Source organism: Falco peregrinus, chromosome 5 (assembly GCF_023634155.1).
Source record: "Falco peregrinus isolate bFalPer1 chromosome 5, bFalPer1.pri, whole genome shotgun sequence".
NCBI lineage: Eukaryota > Metazoa > Chordata > Aves > Falconiformes > Falconidae > Falco > Falco peregrinus.
In genome coordinates this window covers 61,422,708-61,438,969 of record NC_073725.1, presented here as the reverse complement: position 1 = coordinate 61,438,969, position 16,262 = coordinate 61,422,708, and the positions used below count along the sequence as shown (strand labels likewise).

General features: G+C 44.6%; 1 protein-coding gene across 1 annotated transcript in view; it reads left to right on the top strand.

Annotated features, from left to right (window-relative positions):
• The window catches only part of OBSCN (obscurin, cytoskeletal calmodulin and titin-interacting RhoGEF), a 184,266-nt gene that overhangs the window by 86,573 nt on the left and 81,431 nt on the right, over positions 1–16,262 (top strand). Inside the window, exons 47-60 of the mRNA XM_055805894.1 lie at positions 115–378; positions 1,894–2,157; positions 3,508–3,774; positions 4,148–4,411; positions 5,007–5,273; positions 6,313–6,579; positions 7,274–7,540; positions 8,787–9,053; positions 10,225–10,497; positions 11,004–11,270; positions 13,189–13,455; positions 14,010–14,279; positions 14,812–15,078; positions 15,985–16,251. Coding sequence (XP_055661869.1) covers positions 115–378; positions 1,894–2,157; positions 3,508–3,774; positions 4,148–4,411; positions 5,007–5,273; positions 6,313–6,579; positions 7,274–7,540; positions 8,787–9,053; positions 10,225–10,497; positions 11,004–11,270; positions 13,189–13,455; positions 14,010–14,279; positions 14,812–15,078; positions 15,985–16,251 — 3,738 coding nt within the window. The remainder of the gene's footprint in view (positions 1–114; positions 379–1,893; positions 2,158–3,507; positions 3,775–4,147; positions 4,412–5,006; positions 5,274–6,312; positions 6,580–7,273; positions 7,541–8,786; positions 9,054–10,224; positions 10,498–11,003; positions 11,271–13,188; positions 13,456–14,009; positions 14,280–14,811; positions 15,079–15,984; positions 16,252–16,262) is intronic.

Below are 16,262 nucleotides of genomic sequence, written 5' to 3'. Positions count from 1 at the left end.
TGGCCAAAGACCACAACTTGGCCAGATTTGAACTTCAGATGAGAATTCACGATGCTGATCACAAATGCAGAGGTCTTGGTTTAAATACACTGTCTACTGACTTTCCATTCCCAGCCCTGCCGGTGCTTTTCAAGGAAGAACTGAAGAATGAAGAAGTCCAGGAAGGAGCATCAGTCTGTCTGTGTTGTGAATTAACCAAAACAGCTCCAGTGCAGTGGAAAACAGGATCCAAAGTGCTCAAAGCAAGTGGCAAATATCAAATGAGACAGCTTGGCACCACTGCAGAGCTGGTCATTCATGACCTAGAAGTAAAAGATACTGGAGATTATATCTGTGTGTGTGGTGACCAGAAGACAACAGCAACCTTAACAGTTCATGGTAAAAAGACCTTATTAAAATTGATAAATAGCTCTGTAGATAGACATCACTGAAATTCAGCTGTTTCTGCCTGGGTCAGTAACTTGTCTTTGATTTTATCCCTTTCTCTTCTTTCATTCTATGTAGAGCTCATTTTTTACTCAGAATAACTCAGGGCAAATTTTTGGATCACTATTAATCTGTCCTCCTTGAAAAGGACAAAACGAGATGTTCCTTTTTGTCTATATCTCCTCTTCTTGGACATTTATATTTTCCAGCTCTTTTCCACACCTCATTCCCCTGGTTCACTTCAGCCAACCACAGTTTTCTCCCAAACACACACTTAGGGTCCATCAGGCCCTCTGCTCCCCGAGCTCTGCTCAAAGGAGAAAGGGCGTGGGGGGGGGGAGCGGAGAAGGGGAGGAGGAGGAGAAGGAGGAGGAGATGTGGCTCTGCTGCGTGACCTGGCCACGGTTGCTCTGAGGATACCAGAACCTTTAACCAAGTCAGACAGGCAGAATGAGATACCAGTTACCATTCCAGAGCTCCTTACCCCTAACCTAGATCTGAAGGATGCCAGGGTCTGCACCTCTACATGGGGGCCAGGGCTACCTCGACATTTAGGGGTTAAAAAAAACCCAACACACTAACACAGGTTATTAGAAGTTATACTCTTTATCCTGCTAGCTCCCAATAAACCAACCCATACATAAATCCTTGTGTTATGTTAATGATCTCATTACCTGATCTTCTGCTTCCCTCTGATTAATGAGCATCCATCTTAATGGACTAACAGTCCTTAGCTCTGAGTGGCTTACTTGGTCAGGGATCCAGTTCTGTTCCCTCAGCTTTTTCCAGAAAACTTCTGACCCTCCCCTGGGCTTTCCTGAGACTCAGGTATTTTCTGAGGCATCTGGGGAGCCCTGTTTGCATTCCATACCCTCTTACAGTAGCTGTGCACAAGGCACTTTTGTGGGTGACCATTAAAAATTCATTTTCCTGAAGGTTATTTCCTGCAGATTATTCTGTCTTTGGGTGTTACAGTTTTCAAAATGGAAACCAGTAAGGATCTCAAATTCTTATTACATGTAATGGCCCTTCAAACTTCAATTTAAAACTGGAAGTCATTTTATTTTGAAATCTGGCTGCTTTCATGTAGGTGGAGCTGTAAGTTTTTAGTAAAAACAAACCATAAGATAAGAAAACCCACCTCCAAGAAAATCATACCTGAATAGGTAAAATAGTACTGTATCCAGCAGTGGTGTTTGACCCAAGATCTGGATCTTTCTGTATTGTTCTTTTACCATGAAAACCAGCAGACGCCCAGGGGACTGGTCCCTGATGGTAAGTGAAACCCCGTCACACCTGAATAAGGATGCTTTCAGAGTTCCTGAACGTTGCTACAGCTGAGCATGCCTATAATGGGTTGAGAAAAGGAGGAATGAAGGGAAGTAATCCCAAGCATTTAAAAAAAAAAAAAATAGGGATTTTAATTCTGGTTTTCTGATGACCATTTGTCCATGTTGCATCCTTCAGCTCTGCCACCACTCTTTAAGGAAGAGCTGAAGAACAAGAAAGCAGAAGAAGGTGGAGAAGTCACCCTGCACTGTGAGCTCACCAAGGCTGCTCTGGTGGAGTGGTGGAAGGACCAGAGGATTCTTAAAGCGAGTGATAAATACGAAATGAGGCAGGAAGGGACCAAGGCAGAGCTGGTGATTCATGAAATAGCTGAGGAGGATGCAGGAGACTACACCTGTATGTGTGGAGAGCACCAGACTACAGCTGTCTTAACAGTACAGGGTAAAAAAACTACCTTGACCTCCTAACTGGAAACATCTGTCCACTACTAGAAGGTGTTTGATTTGCCGTGTCTGTCTTTCCAACCTCATTTACTGTCCATTCCTTTGAAAGCATTCCCTGCCCTTGACCTGCAGGCTGTGTATCTCGGAAAATACTGGTCTGCATTTTTCTGTGCCATCCTTCTGTCTTTTCCTTTTCTTAAACACAATCCTGGTATCCCTTCATCTTTCCCTTCTGGCATTCCTTTCCTGGTATATAAACTCACTGTTCTTTTGTCTTTGCTTTCCTTTATTTATTCTCCAAACCACAAATCTTTTTTTTTCTTCGCCATCTCTTTCTGGCATTTTTAATACCTATCATTTTAATGTAGTACAGGGTATAAAAAGCAATATCCAGAATAAGGCTGTGTTATTATTTCTTCTGTACTGAGTTATGTTTATATTGGGGTTTGTGCCCATAACCTCCGTCTTCATTGCACAAAGCTAGATTTGCATTGGAGACTGATTTTCTAAGAAGGAAAGAATAAATTCCTTCTGTGACCTCCTCCTGGTTTTGTTTGGTTGCAAGAACTGGTTGCTGTGCAAACAGAACTGGTGTTTCAGCTTGACACTGCTGGAGATGGGAAATGTGCCAGATCAAGGAGGCTAGCTTTGGTTTCTAGCCTGGATATTTTAACTTGGAGGTACTACGATGGAGTGAGACGCTAATTTGGGATCTGAGATACCCAGCCTTCTTAAACAGGTGGAATATCCCATTATCCCACCAAGTTAATAGAGGGATATATGTGAAAGTCACCAAACCTATGTCAAGGACACAAATTGCAATGGGTACTAGAATTAAGTGGGGAAAATACGTTTTGAGACAAGAACACAGGCTGGGATTCAGCATCTGGAGGTTTTATTTGTCATCAAGAAGAATCAGCGAGCCCTGGCTGCATCTTTGCAAGGGTATCTCAAGGCAGAAGGAATAATGATGAGTAAGGAGCTGTGCCAATACCTCAGCACAGCTGCTCTGTAAGTAGGAAGGAGGAGTACAAAGGCAGGACGTTTGTGGAAGACACCAACACGTGTGAACTAAGGAGCTCGGAGATTATATTCTTAGTTTCCCTCGTGTGGAATCTGGTAGAAAGCAAGTGTAAATCTTTTGAGGACAGTGCAAGTTACTAGTAGGAAGCCAACATAAACCCAAAAGGGTTAGGGTATGTTCCCACTAGGAGGTTTTCATTTCTCTTTCCTCTATTGCTAATGCTTGCCCTTCCATAACCTTCACAACTTTCCCCTGTCACTTCCTACTCTCTCCCATTCCCGGAGATATCCTCAGCTTGTAATACTTTTTACCTGCATCCTTCAGCCGTGCCTCCGTTTTTCCAAGAGGAAATGACCAGCAAGGAAGCAGTAGAAGGTGGAACGGCCACGTTGCACTGTGAGCTCAGCAAGGCGTCTGCCCGTGTTCGGTGGAAGAAGGGCCATTGCGCCCTCACCTCGGACAACAAGTACAGCGTGAGACAGGAGGGCTGTGTAGTGGAGCTGGTCATTCATGATTTAGACTTGAGTGATACTGGAGATTATACCTGTGTGTGTGGAGACAAGACCACCACAGCTGCCTTAAGAGTGCATGGTAAAGTAATCCTTAGGGCTGAGGTCTTCCAGCCCTTAGACCTGCCCAAGTCTCTGTTGCTATTGTCCGTTCCCATTCCCCTTCCGTTTGCTTGGGCTTTTGTCTTCCTCCGGGCTTTGCTTGTGTGCTTCCTCCTTGTGTTAGAATTGGGAAAAGATCGTTGGTGTTTGCCCTCCTCCACTGTTCTCGTTCTTACCACTCTCCTTGCCCTGATGCAGTGTCCAGGGAAGTCAGGGGAGATTTTACCACTGTGTTCCACTGACCTGGATCAGGGCTCAGCGGCGCACCATGCATCCTCTCCCCCAGGACCTCATCCAGCTGCTTTTTAAGGGATATTCATTCTCTCTGTGGTAACAACTCCTTTACTCTTCAGCACTGCCTCCAGAATTCAAAAAACCCCTGAAGGACCTAGAAGCTGTAGAAAGTGGGACAGCTGCCCTGCACTGCGAGCTGACTAAACCTGCTGCGGTGGAGTGGAAGAAAGGGCAGGAAGTGCTCAAAGCAAGCAGCAAATATAAAATGAGTCAAGATGGTGCTGTTGCAAAGCTGATTATCCATGAGCTGGATGTGGAGGACACTGGAGACTACACTTGTGTGTGTGGAGATCAGCAGACAACTGCCACTTTGACAGTCAATGGTAAAAAAAATATTAAAAAATGAAAAGTTTATAGTATTTTCTGAAAATAAAACCTGTGGCTTAGTGTCACTTACGGAGAAGAGCAGACTACAATTGATAAGGTGTGCAGAATAGCACGGTCTGTACAGCCTAATGGAGTGACCAGGTAGAAAATGGGAATTGCAATGCAGAACCAAGTGCATTTTCTCAGTATGTTGCTGTCAGGATAATAGTAATCTCTCTTGCAAGTGGCCTGCCTAAAGAGGGACTCTGAACTCTTACAACTCCCTGCTGACCTTCAGAATACCTCTTCAGTGATCAGGGCAACATGTTGGCTAGTTTTATAGTAGGAAAAATATTCTGCCATGTGTAGATCATAAATTAGATTAAGCTTCTGTGTACTTCATGCCAAATGTAACTTCTTGAAATCGATTTCTTCTTGTTCTGCAAGTATTCCTATTACTTCTCTGGGGAATTAGCCTTGTGCTTTGAATCTAGAGCATTGAGGTTTAGAGAGATCTGCAAAAAAGCTCTTCTGGTGCTTTCATTTTCTTTCTTATCTGTCTTTCCTAAACCCCAATTGCAGTATGTTGCAAGTTATGTTTCTATTTTATAGCCCTACCAGCACTTTTTAAACAAGAGCTTCAGAATACAGAGGCAAAAGAAGGTGGTACAGCAACACTGAGGTGTGAGCTTACCAAGCCCAAGGCTCCGGTAGGGTGGAGGAAAGGAGATACTACTCTCTACCCTGGTTTGAAATATGAGATGAAGCAGGAGGGCTCCACTGCTGAACTAGTCATTTATGACTTAGAACTGGATGATTCAGGAAAGTACATCTGCGACTCTGGACACCAGCAGACAACGGCTGTGGTAACCGTGCATGGTAGGCAGAGTATTGTCCCTTGGCTCAATAGCGATGAAGTGAAAGGAGCATCTCTCAGTGTTCCCTACAGTCGTTTATTTGTTCTGCTGCTGGTCCCTGCCAGCATCCATATTCTACTTCAGCATGACACTTGGTCAAGTTAGAAAGGTTCTCCTTGCAGTATCTGGAGTGATAAATCAGCATCTAAGCGATTAAATGTTGTCATGATGTCAAATTATGATAAGCCCTCCTGCCCTCTGAGCACAGGGAGTGTGGCTGCATCTGGGAATGGGATAACAGAAAATAAGCCAGGCAGGCTGATGGTTATTTTGGGTTGTTGAGTGCTTCAGTGGGCATAAGGAATGCCTAATTGGATGTAATGCCTGACTGGGACAATAAGAGATGCAACAGTTGGGGGATAATAGGTTTCTACAACATGTGAGTGTGCTATATTATTACTTGAGGCTTTGAGCCTCAGGTGTAAACTCTGACTGCAGACCACTGCATCCACATCTGTTTTCCTCCACTCCTTCCACCATCTAGAGCAAGACCTTGCCTGAAATCTGAATTTCCTCTCCCATTTATCACTTTATTAGTCATCTTTTACTTTACTGCCTCTCCTTGCGTTTTGAATGGTAACTTGATCTTTTATATGTTGATAGAAGCTTTATCTGGGGGGAAAATACTCCTGGCTTAATACTGAAAACTTGCAGACCTTTATTAAGGAGCAAGGGTCCGTGTAAGAGAGAGCATGTCCCAGTCATCTTTAACTAAAGCCTCCATAGTTGTCATGGAGACACTTCCACAGGAAAGTCCAACTCCAGATCACAAATCAGGCCGTTCTATGGAGCACTCTTTAAGACCAGCTCTTTCCTAACTTCACCATCTGTCCTTAGCTCTTGGTTCACATAATGGTTCAAGAAAGATGCTACCAAGATAGAGGCTGGCAGCCCAAGGAGTATGGAATCACTAGAATAGGCCGTTTCCAAAGAATGATGGTAGGATTGTGTCCTTTTCGGACCAAAACACTCTTAAAACATTTCCCTCTCAAATTTTGCAGCACTGCCTGTCACATTTAAGCAACACCTACAAAATAAGGAATCAGAGGAAGGAAGTACAGCTACGTTCCGCTGTGAGCTGTCGAAACCCAATGCTGCAGTGGAATGGAGGAAAGGAGGAGTGGGGCTGCAGCCCAGCCAGAAATATGAAATGAGGCAGAGGGAATGCCTGGTAGAGCTCTTAATACATAATCTTAAGTTAGAAGATACAGGAGAATACAGCTGTGATACTGGGGATCAGGAAACCAAGGCATCTTTAAATGTGAGAGGTAGGTGGTGTGAGCTGACTCCTAAAGCAATAGATTCCATCTGACATGCAAAGCAACAGTTTGAATGTGAATGTTTTTAAGTACATGATTTTCCCCCCTATAAATACTTTCCCTTTCATCTGATATACTAGATTTTTTTTTTTTAAATGAGAATGGAAGAGGATGGTACTTTGTTCTTCCAGTGTTACAATTCAGTTTGGGGTTCTAAGAAGAAATAACTTTCTTTAATTTCTCCCCAGCCATAAAGCTAGAAAGGGCAATGCTTTACTGTAATGTTTGGACATTTCACATGACATGCGGCTTAAGTATTTAAAAAAAAAAGATTTTCTTCCAAATCTCAGAAGACTTGACAATAACCTTTGCGATCAGTCAAGGCTGTCCATGGAACTCTGAACTTCTTTACTCTTGAGATCACTGTTAGGTGAACTGAAGGATAAATTCATTCAAAGGATTCAGCCTGGGAAGGATTTGAGTCAAGAAATGAAGTAAATATTGTAAGTGCAGATGGCTGCTTCTGATGCAGCAAGATCTCCCAGTAGTTGCAGGCAAATTGGAAAACCTGGATCCTGCCTAGGAATATAGCACTTGCAAAGCACAATATCTTGTTCTCCAAAATGTCGGTCTAACTGTGTTAACCAGGACTTGACTCTGGCTTCAATAAAAGCTCCTGTTGCTTCTTTTTTTCCCCCTTTAGCTCTGCCAGTTCTTTTCAAAAAGGAGCTCAAAGACAAGGAGGCAGAAGAAGGAGCTGCAGTGAAATTCCAGTGCGAGCTGACAAAAGATAATGCAACAGTCGAATGGAGGAAAGGCACCATGGAGCTCTTCCCGTGCGCCAAATACGAAATGAAATTAAGTGGTTGCACAGCTGAACTTGTAATTCATAATGTAGAACCAGAAGATGCCTCTGATTACACGTGTGATACAGGAGACCAGCAGAGCACAGCAGTCCTCAGAGTGAATGGTTAGCGTTGCACCAAAGTGGAACAGAGGATGAAGGAGATTTGTGAAATTGTGTGAATGATACTCTTTTATTTATTGGTGAATAACCTCCTCCAAAAGTTAAGCTAACGAGGAAAGCAGGTGCCCAGTCATAAACCAGAATATAGAAAAGTAGATCTTGTGGGACAGGGTTTGTAGAACGGCTGTTTAAGCCTATAAAGCAGACAGTACAGTGTATTGACTCCTTCCTGTGATGTGAGGAAAGCAAGAAACTCTGCCACATGGGGGGTCTGAAATTCTCATAGATCTTTACTTTTGGCACTTTGCATTAATTGCTGATTCAGTGGAATCAATAACTAATCGTAAGTAATTTACAAAAGCACTTCAAAAATTCACTGTTTTCAATTTTTGCAATGCCTTCCTGTGAAGGTCTTGAGAACGCTATGTTTAAACAACCCAGGAATAATATCTGTGGTTAATCACCATCTGTGTAATGTTTGTGGTCCTCTCGAACTGTTGGGTGGAACTTGTGGCTTTGATCTAAGCCACAGCCTTTCAAACCACATCCTCTTGGCTGATCCTGACCCACAAAGCAGCCACTGGGTCAGCTCCGAGGGAGGGAGCCCTGTGCTTGCTTTACGTATCACGATGGGGTCTGGACAGGAGGCACAAGCACTGAGATTCCTGTTTCCACAGCTGCTCACACATGCACATGATGGATATTCCCTTCTTGTTTTCATCAGTTACAAGCTGTCGCCTGAGCTGTTCCATGCCCAGCTTTTATAAATGTAGTCCATTTGTGCGTCATCTGGGAGGACTCACACTTGATAGTCTAGGGTCTTGAAAAGATAGCAGAGAAATCAGAAATGGATTTAGAGTGTTACATCATTTATGGTGTTGGAAGTCATGGGTATTTCTATAAAAATGAACAGATTCACACTACTTTCATTCAGAAAGTACCAGGTTTTGCTTAGCCAAAATCTTGATGCATGTTGCAGTTTCCACTATCCAGAGCAGATGCATAAAAGGCATGTCAATGCCCTTGGCGCTACACGAAACAAACGTATTTAGGGGATTTTCTGATCCTCCTCTATGTCTGGATATACAGAATACAGGTCTGCTCATAGAGAAAAAAGGGTTGTTGTTACCATATAGCGACTTAACGCAAATTTGTTCTGCAGCATCCAACACCAGGTGTCTCGTGCAGAGTTGTGCAGAGCTGGCATTTGAGTGAACGGATCATGTATTAATTGTTTTCCATTTTGCAGCCATCAAACCCCAGCTGAAGCAGCACCTGAAGAACGAAGAAGCGGAAGTGGGAGGAACAGCCAGGCTGCGCTGTGAGATTTCCATTAGCAAAGCAGAGGTGGAGTGGAGGAAAGATGGGGCCATTCTTCACTCCAGCTCCAAGTACGAAATGTGGCAGGACGGCACCCTCCGCGAGCTGCGCATTCACCGCCTGGAGCCTAGCGATGCAGGGGAGTATTCCTGCAAGGCTGGAGATGAGACGAGCTCTGCAAAACTGACTGTCAAAGGCAAGACCCATTTGTTGGGGCAAGGGGATTTATCACTTTAGGATGTTTAGATTTTGCGATATAACCGTTGCTATTGTGATAGACAACTGTGCTAAACACAGAGCGTAGGAAGGGTATCATGGTCAATGGTGCACCTAAGCAAAGATTCATTTGGTGGACAGCAGACAAAAAGGTAGCTGTAATTTTTGACTCATGGCTTGAAATATTTGCTTGACATCATACTCGTGTGAGTGAACAGATGGTTCATCCCCAGCTTCCAGTCACATGGCAGCTGCATCTGGCCTTAATGTCATTACAGACAGAGCTTCCTTTCAGGTTGGCCCACGAGTGTGGAATGATCACCACTAGCATCTCTACAGGCTACTCAATATTGTAGATATTATGCCTCACTGCACCATTTTTCATGCAGATGGTGACCTCAGTTGTATGAATATGTACTGTGTGTGCTCAGGTGAAGATGGCACTGCTTTTCCTTTGGTATCCTCCAGCAGATTCAGGGTGCACACAGCCTCTGCCTGTTGCAGGCTGTCTGGATGATCTCTGCACAGATATGCAGGTGCCCAGCCGTGCTAGAAGCAGGGCTCAAGCAAACTGAAGCGCAAATACCCTGTGCTCACACTAATCCAGTAAGTCCTGCTGTGAGCACAGAGTCAAGCAGATCCTCAACCAATTTGGAGCACTGGCATGGAATATATGCGAGTCTCTTTGCAAAACAACAGTAGAGGGGAGCAGGTTCTAATGTTTTTATGTGAAGATACCCAAGTCCAAATGTAACAAATTTCAAATTCCTGATTTCGGCATTATTCACCCAGCATCAATTACAGTATCATACATGTAATTAAAAAAATCAGTATGTAACATATCTCTGAGAAAAAGGGCAAGTGATAAAACACCAGCTGAAAGGTATTGGCTGTGATACCAAGTATGGTGAAAGTATGAACCAGCAGGGTTTGAAACATGATTTAAGAGGCTGTGCTATCTCCATCCTTGGAGGTACCTAAAGCTCAGCTGGACAAGGTGCCCAGTAGCCTGCTGTAAGCTGGCCCTGCTTTGAGCAGTGGTGGGGCCAGATGACTTCCAGCCATCCACTCCACCCTGTATTATTTGATAATTCTGTTATTTGATCCTTGTTTTCCCTTTCATGGCTTGACTACTGATGGACTGTTTGCAGAGCCTGACGTGACCATTGTGAGTGGCCTGAAGGACATGGTGGTGGTTGAAGGCGATGATGTCACGTTTCGGTGCCAGGTTTCTCATGAGAATGCAAGAGATGTTGAATGGAAGCTACAGGATGTTGCTCTGCAAAATAATGAAATGAATGAGATCTCAGTGGAAAAAGGAAAAATTCACACCCTGACATTAAGGAAGGTGACTGAGCAGGACATTGGCACCATCACTTTCCGAGTGGGACCCCACACGTCAACGGCAGAGCTCACAGTAAAAGGTGAGGGCTTTCTGTGATGTGGGAAAGACACAGGACTGGTGAGAACAGGTGATGTTTTGCCTATGCTGGTAGTAAATGCAAGGCCATCATTCATCCCTTGTTAGCAGGGTGCATGTGCTTCAGAACATGTGTGATGTACTGATGCAGTCTCAGAGACTGTCTTCACCATGGATAGACTGGATGTGTCACCAGGGTCCCAAAGCTCACTGGTTGCTGAAGAAATTACTAGGTTGACTCCAGTAGCTGTATTGATAGAGCTGTAATTTTCATTGCTTCCACTCTCTCTTTCCTTTTTTGCTTTTTGTTCTTTGGAGTCTTTCTTTCTCTAACCATTGCTTTGAAGAAATTCTTAATCAAGCATCCTCCTCCTTCCCTCTTTGAAGCTTGTTTTAACCCCCCCAATACATAACACAGGAGTTAAAGTAACCGTTCAGCTGTAGCTTTAACACTGCAGGGAAACAAGATGAGGGTGACTGTAAATGCCTTCGCTGTGTTTGTCATTTCAGTGCCACCTCCAGTCTTCAAGGAGAAATTACAGAGCACAGAGCGGCAGGAGGAAGAAACAGCCATCCTCCGCTGCGAGGTCTCCCAACCCAACGCCACAGTGAAGTGGAAGAAGGGTGCCCAGGTGATCTCCCCGAGCTCCAAGTATGAAATCAGGCAGGAAGGAACAATCCATACTTTAAAGATTTATCACTTAAAACCAGAAGACTCGGGCAAATACACCTGTGATAATGGAAACGAACAAACGACAGCCACCTTAACTGTTAAAGGTAGGTTTAAGATGAGAAACTTGTTCCACTTCCTTAGCTTGGCCCTAGCAAGAGGGTGCTGTCTGCTGTCCTCGACTCCAGATGTACTTTGCTGGCATAAATTAGCTGAGTCCTTTTGCTTTCAGAGGTTAAGCCTGTGGTGTCCTGAGCAATGAACATGGACGAACCCATGTGCAGTAACTGCTTCCACAATTCTACACCCCAAGGACCTCTTTCTGGTCACTCAGAACTAAAGTTAGAATGAGACCAATTTTGATGCTTAACCATCCTTTGAACTGCAGCTCCACCTGGAAAAATGGTACTCGAGTCCAAGTGCTCAGACTTGGGCACTCAGCTCCAGCTGACAAGTAAGGCACCTAAACACTCCTAGTGCCTCGGGTCTTAAAAATAGCTGTAATGTGCCAATATATCAATTGTTAAAAATCTGCTCTGGTGCAAATACAATTATAAGGTGATTCTTTCTGAAATAGATCAGCAAAAATGAAAAGGAACCAGGATATTCTTGTAAAATGCCATGTTTTGATAAACACCTTGATGGCTTTTCCATGAAGGGCATGCACCTGCCTGCTATCACACCAAGTCCGGGACTCAGTGATACCAGGATATCTGTACTGTAAGCAGATCCTCTGGTGGTGGCTGGCTGTTTGTGTCTCTGTGTGGTCCCACCTACTCCAGCACTCTGAAAAAAACCTCCAAAACCACGAAGCTGCCGAAGGCTCTGTGGTCACCCTTCATGCTAAGCTCTTTGAACACAATGCACCAGTGAAGCAGGTAAAAAAGGCCAGTCTTGCTCCAAGTAAGAGATGGGTTCTGCTGTGGAGCTACTTATCCACAATCTACAGCTGAAGGATGCTGGAGACTACATCTGCTATTCTGGTGATGAGCAAACTCTAGCATCTTTGGTAGTGAAAGGGCACAAAAAGCTTTCACTTCATCTTTTAAGGAGCTCTAGGTTAGTTTAGCTGTTTCATGGGTACGATTCAGGGACACTGGCAGTCTGATCCTTTTTTGTGATGAGGATTTCTGAATCAACAGTGATGCATTCTGACAGAGTAGGTCTTCACAGAGACTTTATATCTCTCTCTTTCTTATTCCTTTGCTGGCTCCTAAGACTCATAGGGCTGCAGGACTTAGCTGCACAACAGGATGCCTTCACTGCAAATGCAACTGTACAAAAGCCTTGACCCCAGGCATTCCCCAGCTGTCCCACAAAATACACCATCCATTCCTACATCACCTGCAAGAACCTTCAGGTCTGTCTCCTTTTATACACATCTGCTCTCTGGTTCCTGTGAATGCACCCTGATTTCTGGAACCCCACCTCCTGCCCTTGTACATACCAGTTCAGCCATAACTGTGGAGCCACCAAGGTTCTTCTAGGGAACTGGACTTGAGGAGTTGAACTTCTACATGTGGCTCATTGTAAACCCACCCATCAAGACCCCATCTTGACCCATCACTGATACACACTAGTGCAGAGACTTCCACAGTTCCTCTCTCTTCTGGGTCCAGTTTTCAAATGAGAGGCATTATTTAATGATGTTTCTCCACGCACTTTTCCCAAATACCCAAGAACTTAGCTATCAGGTGTAGGCTTTTGAGTTGTGACTTTGGTACCCATTTGGAGATACTGCACTTAGATGCTCAAGAGTCCATATCCATGACTGCTCCTGGGTAAGAAGGAACTCATTTCCAGAGGTGCTCGGTGTGTGCAGTGCCCAGTGACTCTTGGGGAGTGCAGAGTAGTTAGCGCTCCCGGAGTTCCAGCACTTTCTGTCATTCCTTGTTTGGGTTTTAAAGTAATTTTGGAACTGAGTTTGAACCAAATTTGGAATGGCACCACAGTTCCATTAAACACAAGGCTTAGTGAGATCAGCAATGAAACATAATTGTTTTCCTCTGATTTATATTTGTTTAGCTTTGCCAGTAACCTTCATACAACCACTCCAGAACCAGCAAGCTGAAGAAGGCGGCACCATCACTTTGAGCTGTGAAATCTCAAAATCAAATGCCACTGTGCAGTGGAAGAAGGCCGGCAGAGTGCTGCGACCAAGTGACAAATACAAGATGCGTCAAGCTGGATCTGTGGCTGAGCTGACAATTCACAATCTGAGTGAAGCTGATGCTGGGGAATATGTGTGCGACACAGGGGACCAGCAAACCACTGCAGCTGTGCTCGTGAAAGGTGGGGCTTTGTGTGGGGAAGGGTTGAACAGAGTTTGCTGCCGTGGCAAGGGCACATGATTAAGTAATTTGACAGCTAGACATGGTCCTGTGCCCAAACTGAATCATGAGGATGCTGGAGATAAGAGTGACTTCAGAGGGATAAGAGCTGGCTCATTTACCTCTAGGGAATCGGAAGTGGGTCTTTAGTCAATGATTCTGTGGTTTAATGTTAATGTCTCCCATTAAAATCTGTCAACAATATTTTCATGATACATAGTTTGCATTATAAATATATGCTATATATAAAAAATACAAAAAATACAGTATAACATGCATGCTTTATAGACTATCATATATATGTGCATAATATATATGCACACATACATACATTATGTGTCTGTAAGTACATAATGTGTTGCTACATGCCCCTGTAACTATGTTTCCGTGCATTTAGTGCTTTGTGGTCATTCTTTCAAATAATGTAGTACTGTCAGGAGAGAACATAATGAAATGTTTAACCCAGAAAGCATCACTTGAAAGTAGATATCAAACTCTGTTGGCCTTTCCATAAAGAACCAGCAGCAACCATAGTGGAGACACTGAAGGACATCACTTCATACGAAGGAGAAGACGCAGTGTTCGAATGCCGATTGTCCCGGGAAACAACTCAGGACACCCAATGGTTCCTGGGGGATGTTCCCCTACAATCCAATGAAATGAATGAGATCAGAGTCCATGGGACACATCACACTTTGATCTTGAGGAAGGTGACAGTAGAAGACTGTGGGCCCATCAGTTTCAAGGTTGGGCAGCATACCTCAGCAGCACAGCTGACAGTCCAAGGTGAGCAGCCTCCTGGGAAGAGGGATTGAGGGGGTACTGGTAAGCACTGTCAACATTGCTTTATCTTCTGGAGAGTTTTATTTGGGAGGAGGGGACCTTATTGATTTTGGGAGATTCTGCTAACCTAATTCAGGCATTTAAGAGTTAGATATGTACGTCTGAGCTAGTCATTTCAGTCCTTTTTATAGTTCATGGAGTGAAGCAAACACCCTTTGAAGACCATCCAACCTATCCTGAAACAAGCAGCTCAGATATGTCAGAACCAATGCTGAAGAATATCAAGAATATGCTCTGAGTTAATCTCCTACTTATGATGGTTTTAGATCATGTTTACTCCAAAAAACATCCAAAACCACTAGAAAAACTTTTTCATTAAGTTATATAGAATGATTTTGAAAGATGGGCTGTGTCAATAACTTTTGTTTGCTCCTCTTTGATCTGGTTCAAACTGTAACTGTAACCAGCCAGCTGTGACCTGGGGGCAATGCTGGGTTAGGGGCTTGCAGCAGCGTTGGTATCCTCTTCCCCACAGTTGCCCCGGTCACCTTTGTAAAGGCGCTCCACAGCTTGGAGCTCCAGGAGGGTGGCACAGCTCACCTGTCCTGCGAGGTGTCCAAACCTGATGTCCCGGTGGAGTGGATGAAAGGCACGTCCGTGATCCGCTCTGGCCAGAAGTGCAGCATCAAGCAGGAGGGGAACGTGCACACACTGGTCATTCATGATCTGAACCGTGGGGACTCAGGGGAATACAGCTGCCACACAGCTGATGAGAAGACCACTGCCAGGCTGGAGGTTAAAGGTACGGCTTCCTCTGCTCAGCAGCAGTGAGAGGTGCATGTATCTGTGTTGGAGCTCTCTAGTACCAAGGCAGATGGTGAGGTAGTGGAGCAAGTGCATCAGAGGTCACTATGTTGGTCAGGGGGCTGGAGCATGGGAGGTATAAGGAGAGGCAGGGGCAGCTGGGTTTGTTCAGCCTGGCAAAGAAAAGTTGAGGGGGGACCTCGTTGCTGTCTGCAGCTTCCCCATGGGGGTCTACAGAAGGAGAGAGACAGACTTTCCTTGGGGTGCTCAGTAAACAGATGAGAGGCAACAAGTGCAAGCTGCAGCAAGAGAAATTCCAATTAGGAAAAAAACCCAGCAACTTTTCACAGTGAAAGGGTGGTGGCTGTTGAACTGGGACCTAGAAGGGTGGAGGAATCTCCATCCACAGAGGACCTCCAGAGGTCCCTTCAGCCTTAATTATTCTGTAATTGATCACTGGCTGTATTATCTGATGCCTCAGGTCTGCAGGTATATGTTCTTTGAGTGCTTTTATCCTATTCTGTCATTTTATTTTGGGGATGAAAACCCACCTGAGCTTCAGAAATTCAGTGTAGCTGGGAATTCTTTGGGAAACGAAGTCCAGGATATGGGGGTGAAATGCACTCCTATAGAACTGGAATTTTTCCTGCTGCTTAACACCTCTCCCCACTCTTCCTCCTCTTTATGTAGTGAGGATATTTCAAGCTGTAGCCCTATATATAGTACCAAGGCATCTCTGCCTGTGGCAGCTCTCCTTAGGTAAATGCAGCTGGAATCGTCCGTGAACTTCATGGATTGCATTATCAGTTGCCTTGCCTTTTATAACCTTAACAATAAAACGTTCCTCCATTTTCCATTTTTCCTTCACCTGTTTCTTCCTCTTTGCACCGTTCCCCTTGTCAAGCCCTGCCCGCGCTTTTCAAACACTGGCTGAAAAATGAGGAGGTGGGGGAAGGGGGCACAGCCATGCTGCACTGCGAGCTGACGAGACCCAGCGCACACGTGGAGTGGAGGAAAGGAGACACGGTGCTGCAGCCAGGCGACAAGTATGAGATGCGGCAAGAGGGGACGCGTGTTGAGCTTTTCATCTATGATGCTGAGGCTCAGGATGCTGGTGATTATACGTGCGACTCAGGGGATCAGCAGACCACTGCATCATTGCAAGTTAAAGGTAGGAGAAGC